We start from the raw sequence: 25,257 nt of genomic DNA, 5'->3' as shown, positions 1-25,257 counted from the left end.
TCAGCTGGTGATTAATTACGGGGAGTGTGCTTCATATAATGTTATTCATTAAGCTACACTGATCTGTTGTGCCTGTGCTGCTTTAAACTGAAATGTTTACCAGAGCGTTGTACTTTATACTGCCTCGCGGTTCCGCACGCAAATAAATCTTTTCCCGTGTATTTAAATATTTCGGAGAACACTGACAAATCCAGAAGGCAAAGTCACAATGACGATGATATCTCACAAAAGTGAGTACACCCCTCACATTTTTGTAATTTTATTCTATCTTTTCATGTGACAACACTGAAGAAATGACATTTTGCTACAATGTAAAGTAGTGAGTGTACAGCTTGTATAACAGTGTAAATCTGCTGTCCTCTCAAAATAACTCAACACACAACCATTAATGTCTAAACCTCTGGTAACAAAAGTGAGTACACCCCTAAGTGAAAATGTCCAAATTGGGCCCAATTAGCTATTTTCCTTCCCCGGTGTCATGTGACTCGTTAGTGTTACACAGTCTCAGGTGTGAATGGGGAGCAGGTGTGTTAAATTTGGTGTTATCGCTCTCACTCTCTCATACTGGTTACTGGAAGTTCAACATGACATCTCATGACAAAGAACTCTCTGAGGATCTGGAAAAAAGAATTGTTGCTCTACATAAAGATGGCCTAGGCTATAAGAAGATTGCCAAGATCCTGAAACTGAGCTGCAGCACGGTGGCCAAGACCATACAGAGGTTTAACAGGACAGGTTCCACTCAGAACAGGCCTCGCCATGGTCAACCAAAGAAGTTGAGTGCACGTGCTCAGCGTCATATCCAGAGGTTGTCTTTGGGAAATAGACGTATGAGTGCTGCCAGCATTGCTGCAGAGGTTGAAGGGGTGGGGGGGTCAGCCTGTCAGTGCTCAGACCATACGCCGCACACTGCATCAAATTGGTCTGCATGGCTGTCGTCCCAGAAGGAAGCCTCTTCTAAAGATGATGCACAAGAAAGCCTGCAAACAGTTTGCTGAAGACAAGCAGACTAAGGACATGGATTACTGGAACCATGTCCTGTGGTCTGATGAGACCAAGATAAACTTATTTGGTTCAGATGGTGACAAGCGTGTGTGGCGGCAACCAGGTGAGGAGTACAAAGACAAGTGTGTCTTGTCTACAGTCAAGCATGGTGGTGGGAGTGTCATGGTCTGGGGCTGCATGAGTGCTGCCGGCACTGGGGAGCTACAGATCATTGAGGGAACCATGAATGCCAACGTGTACTGTGACATACTGTACTTACATACATACTTGTAGCAAAGTGTTATTTCTTCAGTGTTGTCACATGAAAAAATATAATAAAATATTTACACAAATGTGAGGGGTGTACTAACTGTTGTGAGATACTGTGTGTATATATATATATATATATATATATATAAAGTGGGGACGGAAAGTATTCAGACCCCCTTACATTTTTCACTCTTTGTTATATTCCAGCCATTTGCTAAAATCATTTAAGTTCATTTTTTTTCCTCATTAATGTACACACAGCACCCCATATTGACAGAAAAACACAGAATTGTTGACATTTTTGAAGATTTATTAAAAAAGAAAAACTGAAATATCACATGGTCCTAAGTATTCAGACCCTTTGCTCAGTATTTAGTAGAAGCACCCTTTTGATCTAATACAGCCATGAGTCTTTTTGGGAAAGATGCAACAAGTTTTTCACACCTGGATTTGGGGATCCTCTGCCATTCCTCCTTGCAGATCCTCTCCAGTTCTGTCAGGTTGGATGGTAAACGTTGGTGGACGGCCATTTTTAGGTCTCTCCAGAGATGCTCAATTGGGTTTAAGTCAGGGCTCTGGCTGGGCCATTCAAGAACAGTCACAGAGTTGTTGTGAAGCCACTCCTTCGTTATTTTAGCTGTGTGCTTAGGGTCATTGTCTTGTTGGAAGGTAAACCTTCGGCCCAGTCTGAGGTCCTGAGCACTCTGGAGAAGGTTTTCGTCCAGGATATCTCTGTACTTGGCCACATTCATCTTTCACTCGATTGCAACCAGTCGTCCTGTCCCTGCAGCTGAAAAACACTCCCACAGCATGATGCTGCCACCACCATGCTTCACTGTTGGGACTGTATTGGACAGGTGATGAGCAGTGCCTGGTTTTCTCCACACATACCACTTAGAATTAAGGCCAAAAAGTTCTATCTTGGTCTCATCAGACCAAAGAATCTTATTTCTCACCATCTTGGAGTCCTTCAGGTGTTTTTTATCAAACTCCATGTGGGCTTTCATGTGTCTTGCACTGAGGAGAGGCTTCCGTCGGGCCACTCTGCTATAAAGCCCCGACTGGTGGAGGGCTGCAGTGATGGTTGACTTTCTACAACTTTCTCCCATCTCCCGACTGCATCTCTGGAGCTCAGCCACAGTGATCTTTGGGTTCTTCTTTACCTCTCTCACCAAGGCTCTTCTCCCCCGATAGCTCAGTTTGGCCGGACGGCCAGCTCTAGGAAGGGTTCTGGTCGTCCCAAACGTCTTCCATTTAAGGATTATGGAGGCCACTGTGCTCTTAGGAACCTTAAGTGCAGCAGAAATTTTTTTGTAACCTTGGCCAGATCTGTGCCTTGCCACAATTCTGTCTCTGAGCTCTTCAGGCAGTTCTTTCGACCTCATGATTCTCATTTGCTCTGACATGCACTGTGAGCTGTAAGGTCTTATATAGACAGGTGTGTGGCTTTCCTAATCAAGTCCAATCTGTATAATCAAACACAGCTGGACTCAAATGAAGGTGTAGAACCATCTCAAGGATGATCAGGAGAAATGGACAGCACCTGAGTTAAATATATGAGTGTCACAGCAAAGGGTCTAAATACTTAGGACCATGTGATATTTCAGTTTTTCTTTTTTAATAAATCTGAAAAAATTGTCAACAATTCTGTGTTTTTCTGTCAATATGGGGTGCTTTGTGTACATTAATGAGGAAAAAAAATGAACTTAAATGATTTTAGCAAATGGCTGCAATATAACAAAGAGTGAAAAATTTAAGGGGGTCTGAATACTTTCCCTCCCCACTGTATATATACACACCCACACTATATTACCAAAAGTATTGATGTACGCTGATGAGGTGGCAGTGATCAGTGCCCATCACTGCCACCTCATCAGCGTACATCAATGAAGGAGAAAAATTACCCGTTTTAAATTTTTTAAACCAAAATATAAAAAAATAAAAAAATTTTTTTTTTTAATTCAGTTTTTTACATTTTTTTAACAAAAAGTAAAAACCGCAGAGGTGATCAAATACCACCAAAAGAAAGCTCTATTTGTGGTGAAAAAATTTCATTTGGGTACAGTGTTGTATGACCGCGCAATTGTCATTCAAAGTGCGTCAGTGCTGAAAGCTGAAAATTGGTCTGGATAGGAGGGGGGTTTAAGTGCCCTGTAAGCAAGTGGTTAAAGGAGAACTCCACTGAATAAAGAATGGAATGTTTGTAAACTAGCAACCCGTCTACTTGCAGATCATTCATGACTTTTATTTATTATAGGACTTCATATATGTCGACAATGCACGCAGCGCTTTACATATGGAATGTTTATATCAGTCCCTGTCCTGAGGGAGCTTACAGTCTAGGGTTCCTATCTCACATATACTCAGGCTATTTTGGACAGGAGCCAACTATCCTACCAACATGTTTTTGAAGCATGGGAGGAAACTATTGCAAGCACAGAGAAGAGTCATGGGCGAAAATTGAACTGAGGTCCCCAGTGCTGCACAGAAGATCTGCTAACCACTGAGCCACACTCTTATGCTAGTGAGTACCTCTCTGGAAATGTTTCATTTTTAGAAACCCTTTCATAACCAGAGATCAATGATGCCCAGATGCCCAGGCCACATTCTGCAGTGTTCCCGTGCGTGAGTTAAAAATAACTCTATGACTAATTTGTGTACAACCCTCTAGTGATAGACTAGTGTAGGTAAATTTGTTTTTGCTACTCATGGTAGTTGTTTGAGTCTGTTAAATGGGTCGGGTTACTGTAGGTCAGGCTGGGGGAGCTCTACAGGGCAAGCCTCTGGTATCGCAAACTGGTTCTGGAAGCTTGGAGAAGCTTCTAGAAGCTAGTGTGTGGAGGCCAGGAGGTCCTGATCTGCATACTTGAGAGAATCTGGCAATTACCAAGGCAGAAGACCTGGCAGGGTGGTTGGACCAGCCCTTAAATATGGTGGAGCCAGCAGGGTTGTGGCGTGGAAGATGGAGTGAGGAAGCTGTGTCGTGTGGCCTGGGAGGGGACCCCGGGTTGAGGGGGGGGGGCTCTGCCTCCAGGCTGAGAGCTGAGAAAGCAAGAAGAAGGACAGGGGGATCTCTACTATCCTATGGTCTCGGTTGGGAGACACCCTGGCTTGCAGAGAAGGACCTGTACAGCAGGAGGCCTAAATAGGTGTCTCTTCTGAGGCAGCCGGATTTCCTGGGACAGTGAGAGTACCTCTTCAACCCCTGGGCCAAAAAGGGTTGGAGTTGCCAGATGTAATACCGAGAAAGCTTTTCTGGGACTGTGCGAACAAGCTGTGACCCATTCCCTTGTCCTGGGACAATTCGCTAAGCAGCCAGGTAGGCTGGTAATTTTTAATAAAGGCTCCTGGCTCCTGCCAGTGAAGATTTCGCTAAAATTCCACTCTGTGGACCCAAAACTCCCATAAAGGGGGGTTTCTTTGTCAAGTTCATAGAGGCTGTTGCTGTTTCAAAGGGAATACAGTCAAGTGTGTATTCATCTTTCTGGATCACATAGAGAAGGAAGTTGTCCTCATAAATGTTCTTTAAGCCAAATCGGGCATCCCATAAATCTTATACCCTATTCAACTTGTTTTCCCCAATAAAACAAAAACAAAAAAAACGAGTTCTGGACTGTTTCCTTTGCCTCTGAATAAGAGTTGAAAATGTTTGTTGCCTGGCAGTACAGGAATAGGGGGACCCAAAATCCAACACCCCTTGCTGGGGTACCAAAACATTTGCAAGCCTGAATAATAAACAAATAAAAAATAAAATTCTTACAGGCTGCAAATGTGCAAAAATTTTAAAAAATATATTTTTTTTTCTATTTTTTTAACTGATTTACTATTTTTAATAGTACAACTGTATCTGATAGTTTTAGTATTAAAAAGATGGCACTACAAATTAAAACTGCAGGCTGGAGGTGTTTATTTGGTCAATGGAGTCTCTAGTCTGCATGTGACACAGTTGACATATTGATCGCAACTATACACAATATTCATTTTAGTGGGACTAAAGCCTCGTACACACGATCGGATTTTCGGCAGGGAATTGTGTGATGACAGACTGTTTGCCTAAATTCTGACTATTAGTATGCTCCATCAGACAATTGTTGGCCAACAAATGTTGAATAGCAGGCTAGTAAATTTTTGGCGGACAACGGTCTGTCGTCAGATTTTCTTATCGTGTGTACACAAGTCCATCACACAAAAGTCCAAAGTACAAACACGCATGCTCGGAATCAATGGTCTCCAAACACGACATTAGCAGAAGGGGCCCAAAGGATGGCGCTCCAGAGCTGAAATTCCACGTAGTATGCCACTACGTTCGTGTTTGTTGGCTGACAATTGTGTACCGTTTGTATGCAAGACAAGTTCCCAGCACACGCCCTTTGGACAAAAGTCTTACGCTTTGTCTGCGGAAAATCCGATTGTGTGTACGAGTCTTAAGGCTAAGAATAATATCAATTTTTGGCAATATAAGGGATACAGTGCCTATGGTCGCCAATGGGGCCTTCAGCCTGCATGTGGCAGAGTTGACATATTCATTACATATATGCACAATATTAATCCTAGAGGGACTAAGACTAACACTAATATTATTTATTTTTTGCTATTATATATGTAGCGAGGTCCCAGGCCTCCTTTGTTCTAATGAGAACCTCCAGGGCCAGAAATAGCTGACTACCTTCCGAATATGGTCAGTTGTGAGGCATAGTGGGTGCAAGGTAGTTAAAGTTATTGGGCGCCAGACACTTCTTGATGCAAAAGAGATTTTATTTCCCTTAACAGAACTTTTGGGAGAGAGGGTTAGGGCCAGGACACCCTTAGGTAGTTGCAAGATTAATTGGCGGACGCCGAGAATTCAACAGGAGGACAGCCATGCAGGGAAAGTCGTCCAGCAAGACGCCACATCTGCATGTGTAGGAATGCTGTCTCCGATGGCAACAGTCTTTAACAGTTCCTAACACAAAGTGTAAAAGTTCCTTCACTTCCACTACAATTACTCCTTGTAGTTCTTCAATACGCTGAGCTTCCGGTCTCTCACTAGACTTGATGATTCACTGTCACTGAATCCCTTGAGCTCCTCCAATCTTCACTGTAGCATCTTCCTCAAGCGTCACCCCCACTTCTTTGCTAGGTCCCTAGCTTGGGACTCAAGATACTTCTCAAGCTTCACCCCACTGACCTGCTCGGTCCCTGGCTTGACACACAAGGCTGCTCTGCAAGCATCACCTCCGCTGGTTGGGTCCCTGGCTTGATACCCACTGAAGTTTCCAGATTCTTCACCGTTCCCGGTTGGTGAGAATACTGCTCCGGTACTTGCTTCAGCTACTCACTGTGGTTCCTGGTAATAAATTGGATGGTCCCTTAGTGGCGACAGCTTCCCCTCTACCCCCGACCATGACGGGTTCTTCGGCCGGCAGAACCATCACTTCTGGTTGGATTGCAAGCCCCACTCCCAACCCTGTGCTGCTCACTTGCTTCTGGATAGGCCCTCAGACAGCCTGGCAGCCAGATGTGCCCGGGATAGGCCCAAACTCCGGCCTAGCAGCCCGGGCAATACTAAAACACGTCCACCCAGACAGCCGTCCAGGTGGAACAGAACACAGATCACCTGACTCCAACCAAATATATAGGTTCTCCCAGCAGGCCAAGGGGTTCAAGAAAACCCCTGCCCATTGGCTGAGACACTTCATATACCCATAATCTGACCTTGCTTTGCCCTTCTCATATCTAATACCACCAGGTACCCGGCCACCTAGCGGCAGAAGAGAGAAGTGCAACAATGCCAGACTTAGGTAGAAATCAATTGATCTCTAACAATTAGCCAAGGTAGCTACTCCTGACAGGTAAATTTATGAGCAACCCTGCCTAAACTCCAGGGTGCTACATCAGGGATGCGGTGCCTATGGTCATCCGCCAATCCATTTGGTATAGCGATCCCATGATTGAGGACGACTCAGATTAGTGACAGCCGGGATTGAAAGCCAGCAGCCACGTAAAGTGTCTCATGGGGAGAATGTTTATTAATGTGTCCTTGGCAGGGGTATCTTGGGCGGGGAACGTTAATATACAAATTGTGGGCAGAAATTAATTCTCTGTTTGGATTTAGCTGCATATTGTGTCCACCTATCAGGAATTCAGCACACAGTAACGTGCAAGAAATTTATAAAACGGCTTGTGTTACATTTGCATTTTTTCAAAGGCAAATCACCAATGTTATGGTTTCTCATTGATGTTGTAAGTGCTGTGCTCAGTCCCACTTACCTTTCTAAAGCCTGGTACACACGATAAGATTATCGGACGAATAATATTTTTTTTTGCATGCTAGTCTCATAGTGAAAATGAAGAGGTTACTCAATTTATGGAAATTCTTGCATGAGGGAATATAACTTCGGAAGTGATGTAATGTGTTACATTTTTTTGCAATGTATTCTTTCGTTTCTGGGCATGTGTGGTCTTGCTCCTACGATTTTTTTCCAGACAAAAACTGTACTAATTAAATACAAATTGGATGTTGTGTTCACTTACGATCAAACTTTTCTAGCCTTCACCTTCAGGTTTTATCGTCCCAAAAGTCAGAATCCGTTGTCGAAAGCACTATACTAGTGATCAGAAAATCTGTAGATCGTTCGCCATATGACATTTTTCTTCCGATCTTCTTATCATGTGCCTTAAAGTGGTTGTACAACCTGTACAACTACTTTTACCTACAGGTACCCTATATTAAGGCTTACCTGTAGGTGCTGGAAAGATCTCCTAAACCTCCACGGTTCAGGAGATATTTACAAAAAGACAAGCGCCGATGACTACGGCGCATGCGCCGATGTCATTGGCGCATGCACACTTTAGAAAGGGCACATCGTGCCATTTCTAATAGGGGTCATACCGTGACTGGCGGCTCCCATGTGTGGGAGTGACGTCACGCAACTCCAACCAGTCACAGACCCGGAGTTTGCGGCCCCGGAAGGAAGAGGGGCGAAGATGGACGCTCCCTGTTTGTGGGGACAATGGTGACATTGTGGGCTTCGGTTTCAGGTAAGTGACACATAATGGGCTACTATGCGATGCATAGTAGCCCATTATGCTTTACCTTTGCAGGGAAATAAAGAGGAAGTAAAACCCACCAGGGTTTACTTCCTCTTTAAATCGACAATTTGCAAGATTTTTCCTCACTTCCTGTCTATTAGACAGGAAGTGAGGAACAGGAGGTGAGGGGAGATATTTCTAAGAGGGACAATAAAAAGACATTGATCAAGTTAGGAAAAGTTTTAAAACCTCAGCCAGGATTTTATTGCTGCATTCCCCTCAGGGCCCCCATTAGAAATCATAGGGCCCTATGCCAGGGCTGACCTAAGACATTGTGTTGCCTGGGTCCAAGAATGTAATGTAAAAAAAATTACGCCCATCCAGCAAAGAGATATTTCCATAAAGCAAAAAGACATCCCCAAATAGTAAAGAGACAGCCAAATCCAGCAAGGAGACATCCTCATATATTCAGCAAAGAGACATCCCTCCTCCAGCAAAGAGACATCCCCAAAAACATCAGCTCAGCTCCCAGATATATGAATTGTGCAGCACCACAAAATCCCCCCCCCTTCCTCTTCACCGCCACTGACCAACTAAGCTCCGATCCCGGCTCAGTGATGTAACATGCGGCGACAGCAGTAATGCAGTGGTGGCGGGTGCTCCTGCTATTAAAGCCTGTGCTGTTCCGGGGGCCAGGAGAGCTGCTCCACCCCCCCCCCCCCACTCCCCAGCCCTGCCTCGCTCTGCTCCCCAGCAGTACGGCTTGCACTGCTGGAGAGCGGAGCGAGGTTGGGGAGCCGAGCATGATGCAAGGATGACACTGCATGCTAGAGGGAGGGAGCCTCAGGTCCTCTGGCAGTGCACCCCTGTTTACTGCCCCTCTTAAAGTGCCGCCTGGGTCCAAAGGACCCACCGGGACCCAAGGTAGGGCCGGCCCAGCCCTATACAGCCTGCTTGATAGGGCCCACCTCATACAGCCAGGAGCCCCACTCAACAATTAAATTAATTTTCCAGCCTGGTGGATTAATATAGAAGAATAGGCTGGGACCTGTTGGGATTGTTGGGAACTGCAGCATGGACGATTATTCCACCTGCTCCCAAAAATGAGTAAATAATCCCCTTTCGGTCTCCGGCCCCTGCTGCTGAACTAATGAGGCCCAGAAAACCTTTATTTAATCACTGGGACCCACAATCCTTGGGTTTACTGTGCATGTGCCCAAAGATAATTAAAGAGTCCTCTCTGTTTTTGGAACCCCTGCTGAACTAATGGGATCCAGGTCCAGTTAAAGGGGGCTTCCAGATTCCAATAAGCGCCCCGCCCGCAGACCCTGACAACACAACCCAGGGTTGTCGGGAAGAGGTCCTTGTTGTTGGGGCAGAGCCCCCCCCCACCCCAAAGCACCCACAACCCCATGTTGAGGACATGTGGCCTGGTATGGTACAGGGAGGGGGGGGGGCATTCGCTCGTCTCCTCCCCTTTCCTGATCTGCCGGAATGCATGCTCAGATTAGGGTCTGGGACAGATTTTGGGGGAAACCACAGCGTTTTAAAAAAAATGTATTTTGGCATGGGGTTTCCCTCTGTGGGGGAACCCACGCCGTTTTTTTTTTTTCTTGATTTTTTTACCGTCACTTTTTTTTTTCAGCTGTCAGCGGGAAAACCCATTGACAGCTGATGACTCATCAGTTGTTAAGGATGCCACGGCCGGTTTCCTGGCCCCGCTCCTTAACAACCACCTTACACTGTGCCCTGATTAGGCAAAGCTTTGCCCAATCAGGGCGCAGAATGCACTATGCAGCGCTCAGTGCATTGCTGGGTGTTGGTCAGGGCTAACACCCGGCAAATGTTCGGCCCGAACTCATGCTCAGGCCGAACCGATCACCCATCCCTAGTCAGCATAATAGCCAGGCATCTAGTTTTCAAAACAAGGGAGCTTCCCTATGTCTTGTGCTACCACCCACCTTATACACTGGATTTAGTAATGCCCTGAACACTTACCAAACATCCTGTCCCATATGATGAGTGTCCCCGCGTAGTTTGAATCGATGCAGTAGGGATTTCTGCCTGCAAAATATGTATAAACAGAAAGTTAATCAGCTTATGGCAGTAACGGTTAGCCAATGGAAACAAGCCTGGAGTATGGTTTAGCAAATTTTCTGTTTCAAATGCCGCATTATGGATTGACATACTGTATGTATCTCCTTAGACCCAGTCTTTCCGGACAGTATGATCACCTGCTGACTTGGCACAATCCTCAGGCAACTTAACTCTTCAACAAAACACACAACGCAATTTTACTTCAGATAATTGTAGTAGAGAGAATGTTTATTCAATCTTTGAAGTGTATGAAGACAATGACATTCCTAAGCCCTGTCTCTGAGAAGTACTAACACTGACAGAAGGAACATGGAGGGAACAGAGAGGGTCTATCTAGGACTGAACTAACTAGCATTAAACAGGAGGGCCGCACATAATGCTCAATATATACAGTTGTGCTCATAAGTTTACATACCCTGGCAGAATTTATGATTTCTTGTCCATTTTTCAGAGAATATGAATGATAACACAAAAACTTTTCTTTCACTCATGGTTAGTGTTTGGCTGAAGCCATTTATTATCAATCAACTGTGTTTACTCTTTATAAATCATAATCACAACAGAAACTACCCAAATGACCCTGATCAAAAGTTTACATACCCCAGTTCTTAATACTGTCTATTTCCCCCTTTAACATCAATGGCAGCTGAGGTGTCTTTTGTGGTACTTGTGGATGAGTCTCTTTATCTTCTCAGATGGTAAAGCTGCCCATTCCTCTTGGCAAAAAGCCTCCAGTTCCTGTAAATTCTTGGGCTGTTCTTGCATGAACTGCACATTTGAGATCTCCCCAGAGTGGCTCATTGATATTGAGGTCAGGAGACTGAGATGGCCACTCCAGAACCTTCACTTTATTCTGCTGTAGCCAATGACAGGTCGACTTGGCCTTGTGTTTTGGATCATTGTCATGTTAGACTGTCCAAGTACGTCCCATGCGCAGCTTCCTGGCTGATGAATGCAAATGTTTCTCCAGTATTTTTTGATCAATTTTGACCAAATTTCCTGTGTAGCTCACACATCCCCAAAACATCAGCGATTCACCTCCGTGTTTCACAGTAGGAATGGTGTACCTTTCTTCATAGGCCTTGTTGACTCCTCTCGAAATGTAGTGTTTATGGTTGTGGCCAAAAAAGCTCAATTTTGGTCTCATCACTCCAAATGACTTTGTAGCAGAAGGTTTGAGGCTTGTCTCTGTGTTGTTTGGCATATTATAAGTGGGATACTTTGTGGCATTTGTGTAGTAATGGCTTTCTTCTGGCAACCATGCAGCCCATCTTTCTTCAAGTGCCTCCTTACTGTGCATCTTGAAACAGCCACACCACATGTTTTCAGAGAGTCCTGTATTTCACCTGAAGTTATTTGTGGGTTTTTCTTTGCATCCCGAACAATTTTCCTGGCAGTTGTGGCTGAAATTTTAGTTGGTCTACCTGACCGTGGTTTGGTTTCAACAGAACCCCTCATTTTCTACTTCTTGATTTGAGTTTGAACACTGCTGATTGGCATTCTCAATTCCTTGGATATCTTTTTATATCCCTTTCCTGTTTTATACAGTTCAACTACCTTTTCCCGCAGATCCTTTGACAATTCTTTTGCTTTCCCCATGACTCAGAATCCAGAAACATCAGTGCAGCACTGGATGAAAGATGCAAGTCTCTGTCAAGAGTCCAGAAACTCATTGACCTTTTATACACACACACTAATTAGAAGCAAACAGATCACAGATGAGGATGGTTACCTTTAATATCCATTCAAACCCCTTTGTGTCAACATGTGTGCAAGTTATCAAGCCAAAATCACCAGGGTATGTAAACTTTTGATCAGGGTCATTTGGGTAGTTTCTGTTGCCATTATGACTTAGCCACTTAATGACCGCACCATAGCTGAATGACGGCTACAGTGCGGCTCGATAACTCTGGGAGGGGCGCGCACCTGGGAAAATCTGTGACCAACGGGTCCTCCGGGCATCACGGATTACGGTAAATGGTCGCTGACAGCTGCCGTTTACCATGTGATCGCTCCGTCAAATGACGAAGCAATCACTTGTAAACAAACCAGCGTCATGTCCGGTTCCTCTCTCTGTACCGATCGGTACAGTGCGAGGGGAGAGATCGGGTGCTGCAGCACTGTGGGCTGGATCTGTAGAGCCCACAGCGCTGATTTGTGCCCATTGCAGCCTCATCCATTCATCCATGCTCATCCATCCATCCCCAATCAGCAATACTCATCCATGCTCATCCATCCATCCCTAATCAGCAATAATCATCCATGCTCATCGATCCATCCATACTCAGCAATACTCATCCATCCATCTATGCTCAGCCATCCCATCCACCCCCATCCATACTCAGCCATACTCAGCAATACACAGCCATACCCAGCCATACTCAGCCATACCCAGTCATGCTCAGCCATACTCAGCCGTACCCAGCCATCCCATCCATACCCAGCTGTACCAAGCCATCCCATCCATACCCAGCAGTACCCAGCTGTACTCAGTCATACCCAGCCGTACTCGGCCGTACTCAGCCATACTCATTCATGCTCAGTCATCCCATCCATACTCAGCCATCCCCATCTACGGCTCATCCATCCCCATTCATGCTCATCCATGCCACATCAGTTCTCATCCATGCCACTAGAGTGCCTCACAAAAGTGTAATAAGTAGTCAAATTAGATTTGAAACTTATGCCCCTAGAACACCTGATGGTACTCCCTGCATGTTGGGCCTCTGTATGTGGCAACGCTGTGACAAAATCTCCCACATTGTGGTATCGCTGTACTCGGGAGGAGTAGTAGAATGTGTTTTGGGGTGTAATTTGTGCTATGCATATGCTGTGTGTGAGAAATAACCTGCTAATATAACAATTTTGTGAAAAAAAGAAAAAAAAAAATCTTGATTTTGCAAAGAATTGTGGGAAAAAATTACAACTTTAAAAAACTCACCATGCCTCTTACTAAATACCTTGGAATGTCTACTTTCCAAAAGGGGGTCATTTGGGGGGTATTTTTACTTTCCTGGCTTGTTAGGGTCTCAAGAAATGAGATAGGCCGTCAGTACATCAGGTGTGATCAATTTTCAGAGATTGGCACCATAGCTTGTGGACTCTATAAGTTTCACACAGACCAAATAATATACACCAAAGATATGTAGCAGTATAATTTTTGGCCAAAATTTATGAAGAAAAATTACAAATTTGCAAAATTTTATAACAGAAACTAAGAAAAAGGCATTTTTTTTTACAGAATTTTCGGTCTTTTCTCTTTTATAGCGCAAAAAAAAAAACAACCCAGAGGTGATCAAATACCATCAAAAGAAAACTCTATTTGTGTGAAAAAAGGCCAAAAAAATTATATAGATACAGTGTTGCATGACTGAGTAATTGTCATTCAAAATGTGAGAGCACTGAAAGCTGAAAATTGGTCTGGTTAGGAAGGGGGATTAAGTGCCCAGTGGGTAAGTGGTTAAAAAGAGTAAACACAGTTGATTGATAATAAATGTCTTCAGCCAAACACTAACAAAGAGTGAAAGAAAAGTTTTTGTGTTATCATTCATATTCTGTGAAAAATGGCCAAGAAATCATAAATTCTGCCAGGGTATGTAAACTTATGAGCACAACTGTATATATTGAGCATTATGTGCGGCCCTCCTGTTTAATGCTAGTTAGTTCAGTCCTAGATAGACCCTGAGAGTGAGGACATGCTACATTTCTGGCTGGGGAGATGCTGTAGACGACAATACCAAATTGGGAAGATGTTACATGAGGCTAGTAGAGATCTATGCCATTACCCTAATCAATGTTCCCAGTACTGACTGCTCAGGTCCAACGAGGGTCACACATCATATACCAAAAGGCTGCAGGTTGGCCACTAAAGGCCTGCACTATCCAAATTTTATTTAACCTACACTTTCCAATGCTAAAAAAATTAAAGACGTTTGGCTTCAGTCAGGTTTTCAATGTAAAAGCCATTAGGCACTTTAAGGCACACATCAGGCAACTTTTACCATTATTAGCTACAACACCCTCTGTGAGTTCCTTTGTTACTAAAAGCTTGACTTCCCTGACTTTGAAAGGAAACTCCACCCACCCCTCAATGCCCTTCCAATGAGAGTGCCTCAGTAGCCAACATCAGTGCTTTGATAGGGCAGAGGGATAAATGGTAGGCATGACTTACCCATAGGAGGAGATCTACTAAAACTGGAGGGTGCAACATTTGGTGCAGCTGTGCAAAGAAACCAATCAGCTTCCAGGGTTTTTTTTTTTTCAAAGCTTCCTAACCGTGCCCTAGCTGAAAGATGGCTATAGCGCGGCTCTGTTGTTCCAGGACATCCTCCCAGAACCACGCACCTCGCACGCCAATCACAGCTGATCACAGCTTAAACAGAATTGCCGGTTATCGGCATTCCTCACCTCGCCTGCTGTCACAGCGTGGGGAGAGGAGAGCTGGTAACCGGCCATACTGATAGAGGACGTGCCCACAGATAATCAGGGCTCTGATTGTCAGTGCAGCCCCATCAGTGCCATCAATGCTGCCCATCAGTGCAGCCTATCAATGCCCATCAGTGCCATCAATGCTGCTCATCAGTGCTACCCATTAGTGCTGCCTATCAGTACCCATCAATGCTGCCCATCAGTGTTGCCCATCAGTGCAGCCTATCAATGCCCATCAGTGCCATCAATGCTGCTCATCAGTGCTACCCATTAGTGCTGCCTATCAGTACCCATCAATGCTGCCCATCAGTGTTGCCCATCAGTGCAGCCTATCAATGCCCATCAGTGCCATCAATGCTGCTCATCAGTGCTACCCATTAGTGCTGCCTATCAGTACCCATCAATGCTGCCAATCAGTGCTGCCCATCAGTGCTGCCTATCAGGGCTGCCGATCAGTGCTGCCCATCAGTGCCTCCACATCAGTGCTGCCTATCAGTTCCCATTGTGCTGCCTATCAGTGCCCATCAGTGCCTCCTCATCAGTGCTGCCAACAGTGCCCATCAGTGCTGCCCATCAGTGCTGCCCATCGGTTCCCATTAGTGCCGCCTATCAGTGCCCATCAGTGCTGCCTATCAGTGCCTCCTCATCAGTGATGCCCATCGGTGCTGCCCAACAGTGCCTCCACATCAGTGCTGCCTATCAGTTCCAATTAGTGCCACCTATCAGTGCCCATTAGTGATGCTTATCAGTGCAGCCTCGTCAGCGCACATTAGCGATGGGGAAAAATTACTTATTTGCAAAATTTTATAACAGAAAATAAGAAAAGGTTTTTTGTTTTTTTCCAAATTTTCCGTATTTTTTCATTTGTTTAGCAAAAAATAAAAACCCCAGTGGTGATTAAATACCACCAAAAGAAAGCTCTATATGTCTCAAAACAAAATGGTAAAAATGTAATATGGGCACAGTGTTGTATGACCGCGCAATTGTCATTCAAAGTGTGACAGCGCTGAAAGCTGAAAATTGTCCTGGGCAGGAAGGGGGTGAAAGTGCCCGGTAGGCAAGCGGTTAAGCTTTGTATTTTGTAAAGGTGTGAAAAATCACTTGATTTGGTTGCACGTTTATGAGGAAAAACACAGCTTGCGCTTGTGTTGCCATTCATTGTTAATGGCACCCAAAATGCGGCAAAAAAAAAGACACACATTTTAAAGACGCATGAGCTTCCTTGCCGGGATTTTATTGCACGTAGGGCAGCCCATTCAAATGAACTGCTGCTCTATGTGTTTGTCGCAAAAAAACTGCATATGCATGGACCGATTTTGCGCAAATTTACAAAATGCAAAGTGAGAACGCGGGCGAACTCTCTGAAAACACGCTATAGATTTCTTCACTATGCGTCTTTTGTTAATATTACGTATATCATTTCTATACAAGGCATTTTGTGATGTATTATTACCTCCCCTGCTGTGATTGTCGGCAGCCTCCAGATTCATATTTCTTTTCAGCGCTCCATAACGTTGGACAAAGCCCTTGCTACTGTAATTGGCGGACTTCCTCACTCACAGAACTATACACAGATTTGAAATATGGCTTCCCTGCCATGCCTTCCGGTGAAGCGGAACACCAGGCAGATTTAAAATCGTTTAATCCAGTTATATGTTCATTAAAAAAAATATTTTTACCTACAACTAGTATAAATACCGGGATCTTTCTCAATATTGGCCTCTGCAACCCGCATCATTGAAGTGAATGGGATGCCCTACGCGTCAGACGCAGAATTGCATGAAAATCACCCACAAAAAATCGTGAATGCGAGTTCACGCTACGTGAACTGTAAATGGGCCCTAATGCCGCGTACACACGGTCGGACTTTCCGACAGGAAATGTTCGATGTGAGCTTGTTGTCGGAAAGTCCGACCGTGTGTACGCTCCATCGAACATTTGCTGTCGGAATTTCCGGCCACAAATGTTTGAGAGCAGGTTCTCAAATTTTCCTCCAACTTCACTTTGTTGTTGGAAATTCCGATGGTATGTACACAATTCCAAAGCACAAAGTTCCACGCATGCTCGGAATCAAGCAGAAGGAGCCGCACTGGCTATTGAACTTCCTTTTTCTCGGCTCGTCGTACGTCTTGTACGTCACCGCGTTCCCACGTTCGGAATTTTGGGCCAACATTTGTGTGACCGTGTGTATGCAAGACAAGTTTGAGCCAACATCCTTCAGAAAAAAATCCACGGTTTTGTTGGCGGAAAGTCCGATCGTGTGTACGGGGCAATAAGAAGAATTCCAGGAATTGATATTTTTACAGCTTAGACCAATGTCATTTCAGGGGCCAGTCACATGACACCCAGGTTCCGCTTTGAATTCCCTCCCATGCTCCAGAAATCTCCCTCCACTGAGTCTGGCTGCAGCCATTTTAACTGTGGGCAGCTGAAGCTGCTGCCTGTTCACTTCCTGGATTTACACAGACACACAGAGGCACACCTCCAGCTCTGCAGCTCTCATTGGCCCTCTTATGACTCACCCCCCCTCCATTCCTGGTAAGCTCTCATGAGAGTGAGAGAGAGAGCTGTGCATGATGTCATAAGCCTAGGATAATGACCAGACAGGAAACAGGAAGTGGGCTGTATAAGGTATTTACTGGCAGAAAAAAAATGTTTTACTATCCAAAGTTAAAACAACAACAAGGGCAGAAGATTTAATAGATGAAAAGATGAAAAAATGACTGAAGGTCCGCTTTAAATTAAATACTGACCAGATTGTATCTTTAATTACTAATAGTTTCCCTTTAATCCTCATTTTACCTAAAAGATAACAGTGTGCACAATGAAAAATATATGAATGTTAAATAACTAAACCTCAGGACCAATATAAGAGCTTTTATGTACATACTGGTGGCGTTTATAGGCAGCACTTTCCCAAATATTTTATTTTATTTATTTTTTTATTTTATTTATTTATTTTTTTTTACATTGTTAGGTAATTTAAATGCATGGTTTAGCATCCTGTATACTTCCACAGGGAAAGCCTTTGCAGGGTGATTGTCATGGTGTCACTGGACTCTTCACATACCGAAATGAGAAGCTTACCGTGATGGACTCTGTGGTGGCTCGGTGTGTTCAGGATCAGTTCCAGTGGACCCAAATTATTTATTATCTGTAGAGAAGATTAAAATGTGAATTAAGCATAAAATGTAACAATTAACCACTCGCCATATCTATCTATCTATCTATCTATCTATCTATCTATCTATCTATCTATCTATCTATCTATCTATCTATCTATCTATCTATCTATCTATCTATCTATCTATCTATCTATCTATCTATCTATCTATCTCTCTATCTCTCTATCTCTCTATCTCTCTATCTATCTATCTATCTATCTTGCCGACATTACTAGTAAAAAAAATAATAATAATGAAAATGTCATAAATCTATCCCCATTGTGGAGACGTGATAACTTTTGCGCAAACCAATCAATGTACGCTTATTGCGATTTTTATAACCAAAAATATGTAGAAGAATACATATTGGCCTAAACTGAGAAAAAAATTTCTTTTAAAAAAAAAAAAAAATGGGGATATTTATTATAGCAAAAAGTACAAAATATGGTGTGTTTTTTTCAAAATTGTCGCTCTTTTTTTCTTTATAGCACAAAAACGAAAAACCACAGAGGTGATCAAATACCACCAAAAGAAAGCTCTATTTGTGGGAAAAAAAGGACGTCAATTTTGTTTGGATACAGAGTCGCACGACCGCGCAATTGTCAGTTAAAGTGTCACACTGCCGAATCGCAAAATGGCCTGGTCATTCAGCAGCCAAATTTTCCGGGGCTGAAGTGGTTAAGAATGAACACAGGAGCGATCAGTACAGATCACTCACTGTGTTCATTCAGAAAAGGATGAAATGAAATGAAGTATTTACTGGCCCCCTAGTCCCGTTTTCCATCCTGAAACATCCCCCCCGTATCATCCGGCAGGAGAGGAGGAAAGCCAGCAGCACTGCAGGGGGAAAGGGAGGGGTGTCAGGAAGCAGGGGAATAGGCATCTCAATTAGGGTGTCAGGCATACCTGACACACCCTGCGTACAAGCCTATGTTGGCATCCCAGTCTTAGTCCGTAGGGTTAAATATTGAGTTGGCCCACCCTTGGCAGCTATAACAGCTTCAACTCTTCTGGGAAGGCCGTCCACAAGGTTTAGGAGTGTGTCTATGGGAATGTTTGACCATTCTTCCAGAAGCACATTTGTGAGGTCAGGCACTGATGTTGGACAAGAAGGCCTGGCTCTCAGTCTCCGCTCTAATTCACCCCAAAGGTGTTCTATCAGGTTGAAGTCAGGACTCTGTGCAGGCCAGTCAAGTTCCTCCACCCCAAACTCGCTCATCCATGTCTTTATGGACCTTGCTTTGTGCACTGGTACGCAGTCATGTTGGAACAGGAAGGGGTCATCCCCAAACTGTTCCCACAAAGTTGGGAGCATGAAATTATCCAAAATGTCTTGCTATCCTGACGCCTTAAGTGTTCCCTTCACTGGAACTAAGGGGCCAACCCCAACCCCTGAAAAACAACCCCCACACCATAATCCCCCCTCCACCAAATGATTTGGACCAGAGCACAAAGCAAGGTCCATAAAGACATGGATGAGCGAGTTTGGGGTGGAGGAACTTGACTGGCCTGATCTCAACCCAACAGAACACCTTTGGGATGAATTAGAGCGGAGACTGCGAGCCAGGCCTTCTCATCCAACATCAGTGCCTGACCTCACAAATGCGCTTCTATAATAAATAAGAATATCCTGATATATTTAAAAGGCCCTCACAATCCGACATTTCCACTTATTTACACAGATGGACAATGGCCGCCATGTTTGCTCAGTAAGGCCTCCGTTGGGGGCATAGTTAGCTGGAGGAACAAACATGGATTAATGGTCCTCTCCCTGCGCTCTGCAATGCTGGAGATAAATACTGATTATTGAACGCCAACTGTTTTTCTACGTGATGAGGCAGTTTCACACTTCAGTGAGCATATAGCGTGCAGTTTGCCAAATTTCCACGCTATGGTGAAAAAGGAAAATATTTGGGGATTGGAAATGAAACACTCTCAGCGAGTCGGCCATGTTAGGATAATACGGAGCTCTGAAGGGGGGAGACTGCAAGAAGCCGGAGGGATGGCAACACCAAAGAGGATTTTCTGCTACATTTCACAACTTTGTTGACGCGCGATAAATTTTTTAGATAACTTTATTATTAGACAAAACATGTTAGGGACACTAACAGCTCAATTTGATATTTTATAAATAAATTCCACCAAACTGTGATTTTTATTTAGGAAAACAAAGTGAAAATACAGCATGTCCCAAAAGTCACCATACATAGGAAAATGGGACATTGTTGATAAATGTACTTATATATTTATTTTATATATATATATATATATATATATATATATATTAATATTACACACAGTATCTCACAAAAGTGAGTACACACCTCACATTTTTGTAAATATTTTCTTCTATCTTTTCATGTGACAACACTGAAGAAATGACACTTTGCTACAATGTAAAGTAGTGAGTGTACAGCTTGTATAACAGTGTAAATTTGCTGTTCCCTCAAAATAACTCAACACACAGCCATTAATGTCTAAACCGCTGGTAACAAAAGTGAGTACACCCCTAAGTGAAAATGTCCAAATTGGGCCCAATTAGTCATTTTCCCTCCCCAGTGTCATGTGACTTGTTAGTGTTACAAGGTCTCAGGTGTGAATGGGGAGTAGGTGTGTTAAATTTGGTGTTATCGCTCTCACTCTCCCATACAGGTCACTGGAAGTTCAACATGGCACCTCATGGCAAAGAACTCTCTGAGGATCAGACAAAAAGAATTGTTGCTCTACATAAAGATGGCCTAGGCTATTAGAAGATTGCTAACACTCTGAAACTGAGCTGCAGCACGGTGGCCAAGACCATACAGCGGTTTAACAGGACAGGATCCACTCAGAATAGGCCTCGCCATGGTCGACCAAAGAAGTTGAGTGCACGTGCTCAGCGTCATATCCAGAGGTTGTCTTTGGGAAATAGACGTATGAGTGCTGCCAGCATTGCTGCAGAGGTTGAAGGGGTGGGGGGTCAGCCTGTCAGTGCTCAGACCATACGCCGCACACTGCATCAAATTGGTCTGCATGGCTGTCGTCCCAGAAGGAAGCCTCTTCTAAAGATGATGCACAAGAAAGTCCGCAAACAGTTTGCTGAAGACAAGCAGACTAAGGACATGGATTACTGGAACCATGTCCTGTGGTCTGATGAGACCAAGATAAACTTATTTGGTTCAGATGGTGTCAGGCATGTGTGGCGGCAACCAGGTGAGGAGTATAAAGACAAGTGTGTCTTGTCTACAGTCAAGCATGGTGGTGGGAGTGTCATGGTCTGGGGCTGCATGAGTGCTGCCGGCACTGGGAAGCTACAGATCATTGAGGGAACCATGAATGCCAACATGTACTGTGACATACTGAAGCAGAGCATGATCCCCTCTCTTCAGAGACTGGGCCGCAGGGCAGTATTCCAACATGATAATGACCCCAAACACACCTCCAAGAGGACCACTGCCTTGCTAAAGAAGCTGAGGGTAAAGGTGATGGACTGGCCAAGCATGTCTCCAGACCTAAACCCTATTGAACATCTGTAGGACATCCTCAAATGGAAGATGGAGGAGCGCAAGGTCTCTAACATCCACCAGCTCTGTGATGTCATCATGGAGGAGTGGAAGAGGACTCCAGTGACAACCTGTGAAGCTCTGGTGATCTCCATGCCCAAGAGGGTTAAGGCAGTGCTGGAAAATAATGGTGGCCACACAAAATATTGACACTTTGGCCCAATTTGGACATTTTCACTTAGGGGTGTACTCACTTTTGTTGCCAGCGGTTTAGACATTAATGGCTGTGTGTTGAGTTATTTTGAGAGGACAGCAAATTTACACTGTTATACAAGCTGTACACTCACTACTTTACATTGTAGCAAAGTGTCATTTCTTCAGTGTTGTCACATGAAAAGATAGAATAAAATATTTACAAAAATGTGAGGGGTGTACTCACTTTTGTGAGACACTGTGTATATATATATATATATATATATATATATATATATATATATATATATATATATATATATAAATATATTCATTACAAAATGTTACAAAATATTAATAATAATTCAAAATATTCAGAATATAAAATATGTAAATGTTTCCTTTGTATGAAGACTTTTGGGATACCTTGTACTAATATTAGCTACAGGAAGTACATAACTTTACATGGGGAAAGACCCTTTGGGGGCATATTTTTAAAACAGTGAACACAACATTCAGTGAATGCTGTCAATGAATGCACAAATCAGAAATATTCACCTGCAGTGAATGTTTGATTTACTGGTTTATAAATTTGCCCCTAAATTGTAACTCCAATTTTTTTTTTTTCAAGAAAAGACAAACAAAATCTGGGTAATCTGCAAGGATATTATTAAACTTTCTTGCAGATTTGCACCTTTTTTCCTTTAAAAAAAAAAAAAATTTCTATATTAATTTATTTTTATTTTTAGAAAATTACAGCGGCTACGGGGTGAAATGGAAAAGGTATTTTTTAAATATACCTTTTACATTTCAAAATGGCTTATGTAGCAATTTCACATGCTAATGTTTTTTTTTTTTTTTTTTTCACTGCAGATTCACCTGCAGTGAATGTTCGGGCAATGTGTGATTCAAAGCTTCATAAATTTTCCCCTAAATTGTAACTCCGATTTTTTTTTTTTTTTTGCAAGAAAAGAAAAACATCTGGGTAATCTGTGTACATTGTGAGGATATTAATAAACTTTCTTGCAGATTTGCACTTTTTTCTGTTTTAAAAAAAATAAATTTCTTTATTAATTTTAAATTTTTAGAAAATTACAGTGTCTACGGATTGAATTGGAAAAGGTATTTTTTAAAAATATTTTTTACATTTCAAAATGGCTTATGTAGCAATTTCATATGCTTTTTTTTTTTTAAAGATTCACCTGTAGTGAATGTTAGATTCACAGATTTATAAATTTGCCCCTAAATTTTAGCTCCGATTTTTTTCAAGAAAAGAAAAGCAACATCTGGGTAATCAGTGTGCATTGTGAGTATTTTAATAAACTTTCTTGCAAGTTTGCACCTTTTTCTGTTTTAAAAAAATAAAATGCTTTTATTTTTTTTTTAATTTTTAGAAAATTACAGGTTGAAATGGAAAAGGCATTTTTAAAATAATTTTCACATTTCAAAATGGCCTATGTAGTAGTTTTGTATGCTTTTTTTTTTCTAAAGAAAGTAAAGTTTTTAATTGAAGAGAAATATAATTAAAAAAAACCTTTAGCCTAGTTTAGGATTACAGTTATTTATTAGCCTACTGTACACTAATCATGACTGTACTGTACGTGTTTTTTAATTATTTTTTACAACTTTAGTTGTTTTTTTTTACATTTTTTTACCAGCCCTGTGGGAGATGGGGGCCAGGCTCTGGTGAAGAATCAGGGGTTTACACAGACACCCAATGTCTCACTTTTGAGATAGAGAAAGAGATTTGGGACACATATTCCTCAATCCTTTCTTGAAAGCCTCAGCTGCAAAGTGAATGAACAGGAAGCTCTCAGCTCTACAGAGACTCCCTGTTCATTCACAAACTGAAGCAATGGAAACACAGGGAGGGCCACAGCAGGATTGGTGCCAGCAATTGCGCTCACTCCTGTTGCTCTGGGCCCCCCTATTGAACATATGGGGCCTGGGCTCCCTACAGGAGGCTACCCCTTTATCAGTGGCCCTGTTGAGAGGAGTACTGAGGCCGGGTGCTGTGATGTTTTCAGGAAGCTATGTACAGCACCCTGCCGGCTCCTCCAACCAGCCAGCATCTGCCTGCACTGAATAGGGAATAACAAACACCGTGTGATGACATCAATGGGTCTAAAATTAGATATCTAATGGAAATGGAACACTTTTATTAAAAAAAAAAATATATATATATATATATATATATATATATATATATATATATATATATTGTTAATGAGGGGGTAGGAGGAAATAAGGGAGGAAAAAATAAAGCAAATTAAACTTCAGCACAGAGAACAGGGTCTCACCGAGGGCTCTGGATCCCGTACTAACGATCGGAGACCCAGAACTCCCGAATTCTGGGTGACCTGATCACTATGGTAGCCTCTGATTGGCTACCACAGTGATCAGTCACTGTGAAGCCTGCCCCTGTGTTTCTCTCTCTGTGAATGGAGAGGAAAGATACAATGTATCAATGTATTTTTTTTTGCCGAGAGAAAAATAAAAACGTGTGTGTAAAAAAATATAGTAAAAAATAAAGAAAAATACCTAGATCAAGGTTTGATGTAGGTCAGTGCCAGGGTTAGTGTTTGTGTCAAGGTCAGGGTCAAAGGTCAGGTAGTATTTTTTTTTTAATTAATATTTAAGTTAGTGTCAGTGTGTTTTAGGTAGAAAAAAAAAAGCAAAAAAAGCAAAATGCACATTTTAGTTTCTGGGCTGTACTATGGGTACAAACAATAAATACCATATACATATGTGGTATCGCTGTGATCGTCAGGAGCAGGAGAATTTATTTTGGGTTGTTCTTTGGTGGTAGGTTATGGTAGTAACAAGAAATATACAGCTAAAAAAAAAAAAAAAAAAAAAAAAAAGGTCAGGGTCTGTATATTTTGGGCATGATTTACAAAAAAAAAAGTATCAGTGTCAATATGTCTTAGGTAAGAAAGAAAAAAAAGACGCAAAATGTGCACTATTGTTTCCTGGCTGTACTACGGGTACAAACAACAAATACCATATACATATGTGGTATCGCTGCAATCGTCAGGAGCAGGAGAATTTATTTTGGGTTGTTCTTTGGTGGTAGATTATGGTAGTACCAGAAATATACATCTATTTTTTTTTACTACTATTTTGGGCCAGTTTTTCTTTGATAATAGTAATAATAATATAAAAAAAAAATTAAATAAAATTAATAAAAAAAAAATCAGGAGATATCCATTGCCATTTACCACCAAATGAAAGCCCAAACAACAAATACCATACATATATGTGGTATCGCTGTGATCGTCAGGAGCAGGAGAATTTATTTTGGATTGTTCTTTGGTGGTAGGTTATGGTAGTAACAAGAAATATACAGCTAAATTAAAAAAAAAAGGTCAGGGTCAGTATATTTTGGGCAGGGTTTAAAAAAATAAATAAATAAATATCAGTGTCAATGTGTTTTAGGTAAGAAAAAAAAAGACGCAAAATGTGCACTATTGTTTCCCGGCTGTATTATGGGTACAAACAACAAATAACTTACACATATGGGGTATCGCTGCGATCATCAGGAGCAGGAGAATTTATTTTGGGTTGTTCTTTGGTGGTAGATTATGGTAGTACCAGAGAAATACATCTAACTTTTTACTAATATTGTG

At 42.6% G+C, this 25,257-nt stretch overlaps 1 protein-coding gene across 1 annotated transcript in view; it reads right to left on the bottom strand.

The window, feature by feature from the left end:
* AGMO (alkylglycerol monooxygenase) overlaps positions 1 to 25,257 on the bottom strand; it is a 314,856-nt gene that overhangs the window by 148,446 nt on the left and 141,153 nt on the right. The window contains exons 6-7 of the mRNA XM_073629523.1: positions 17,878 to 17,944; positions 10,264 to 10,329 (exon numbers count right to left, since the gene is read on the bottom strand). Coding sequence (XP_073485624.1) covers positions 10,264 to 10,329; positions 17,878 to 17,944 — 133 coding nt within the window. The remainder of the gene's footprint in view (positions 1 to 10,263; positions 10,330 to 17,877; positions 17,945 to 25,257) is intronic.

This window comes from Aquarana catesbeiana, linkage group LG05 (genome assembly GCF_042186555.1).
Source record: "Aquarana catesbeiana isolate 2022-GZ linkage group LG05, ASM4218655v1, whole genome shotgun sequence".
Classification (NCBI taxonomy): Eukaryota; Metazoa; Chordata; class Amphibia; order Anura; family Ranidae; genus Aquarana; species Aquarana catesbeiana.
Note: the sequence above shows the minus strand (reverse complement) of the source record. Positions and strands in the feature narration are given on the sequence as shown.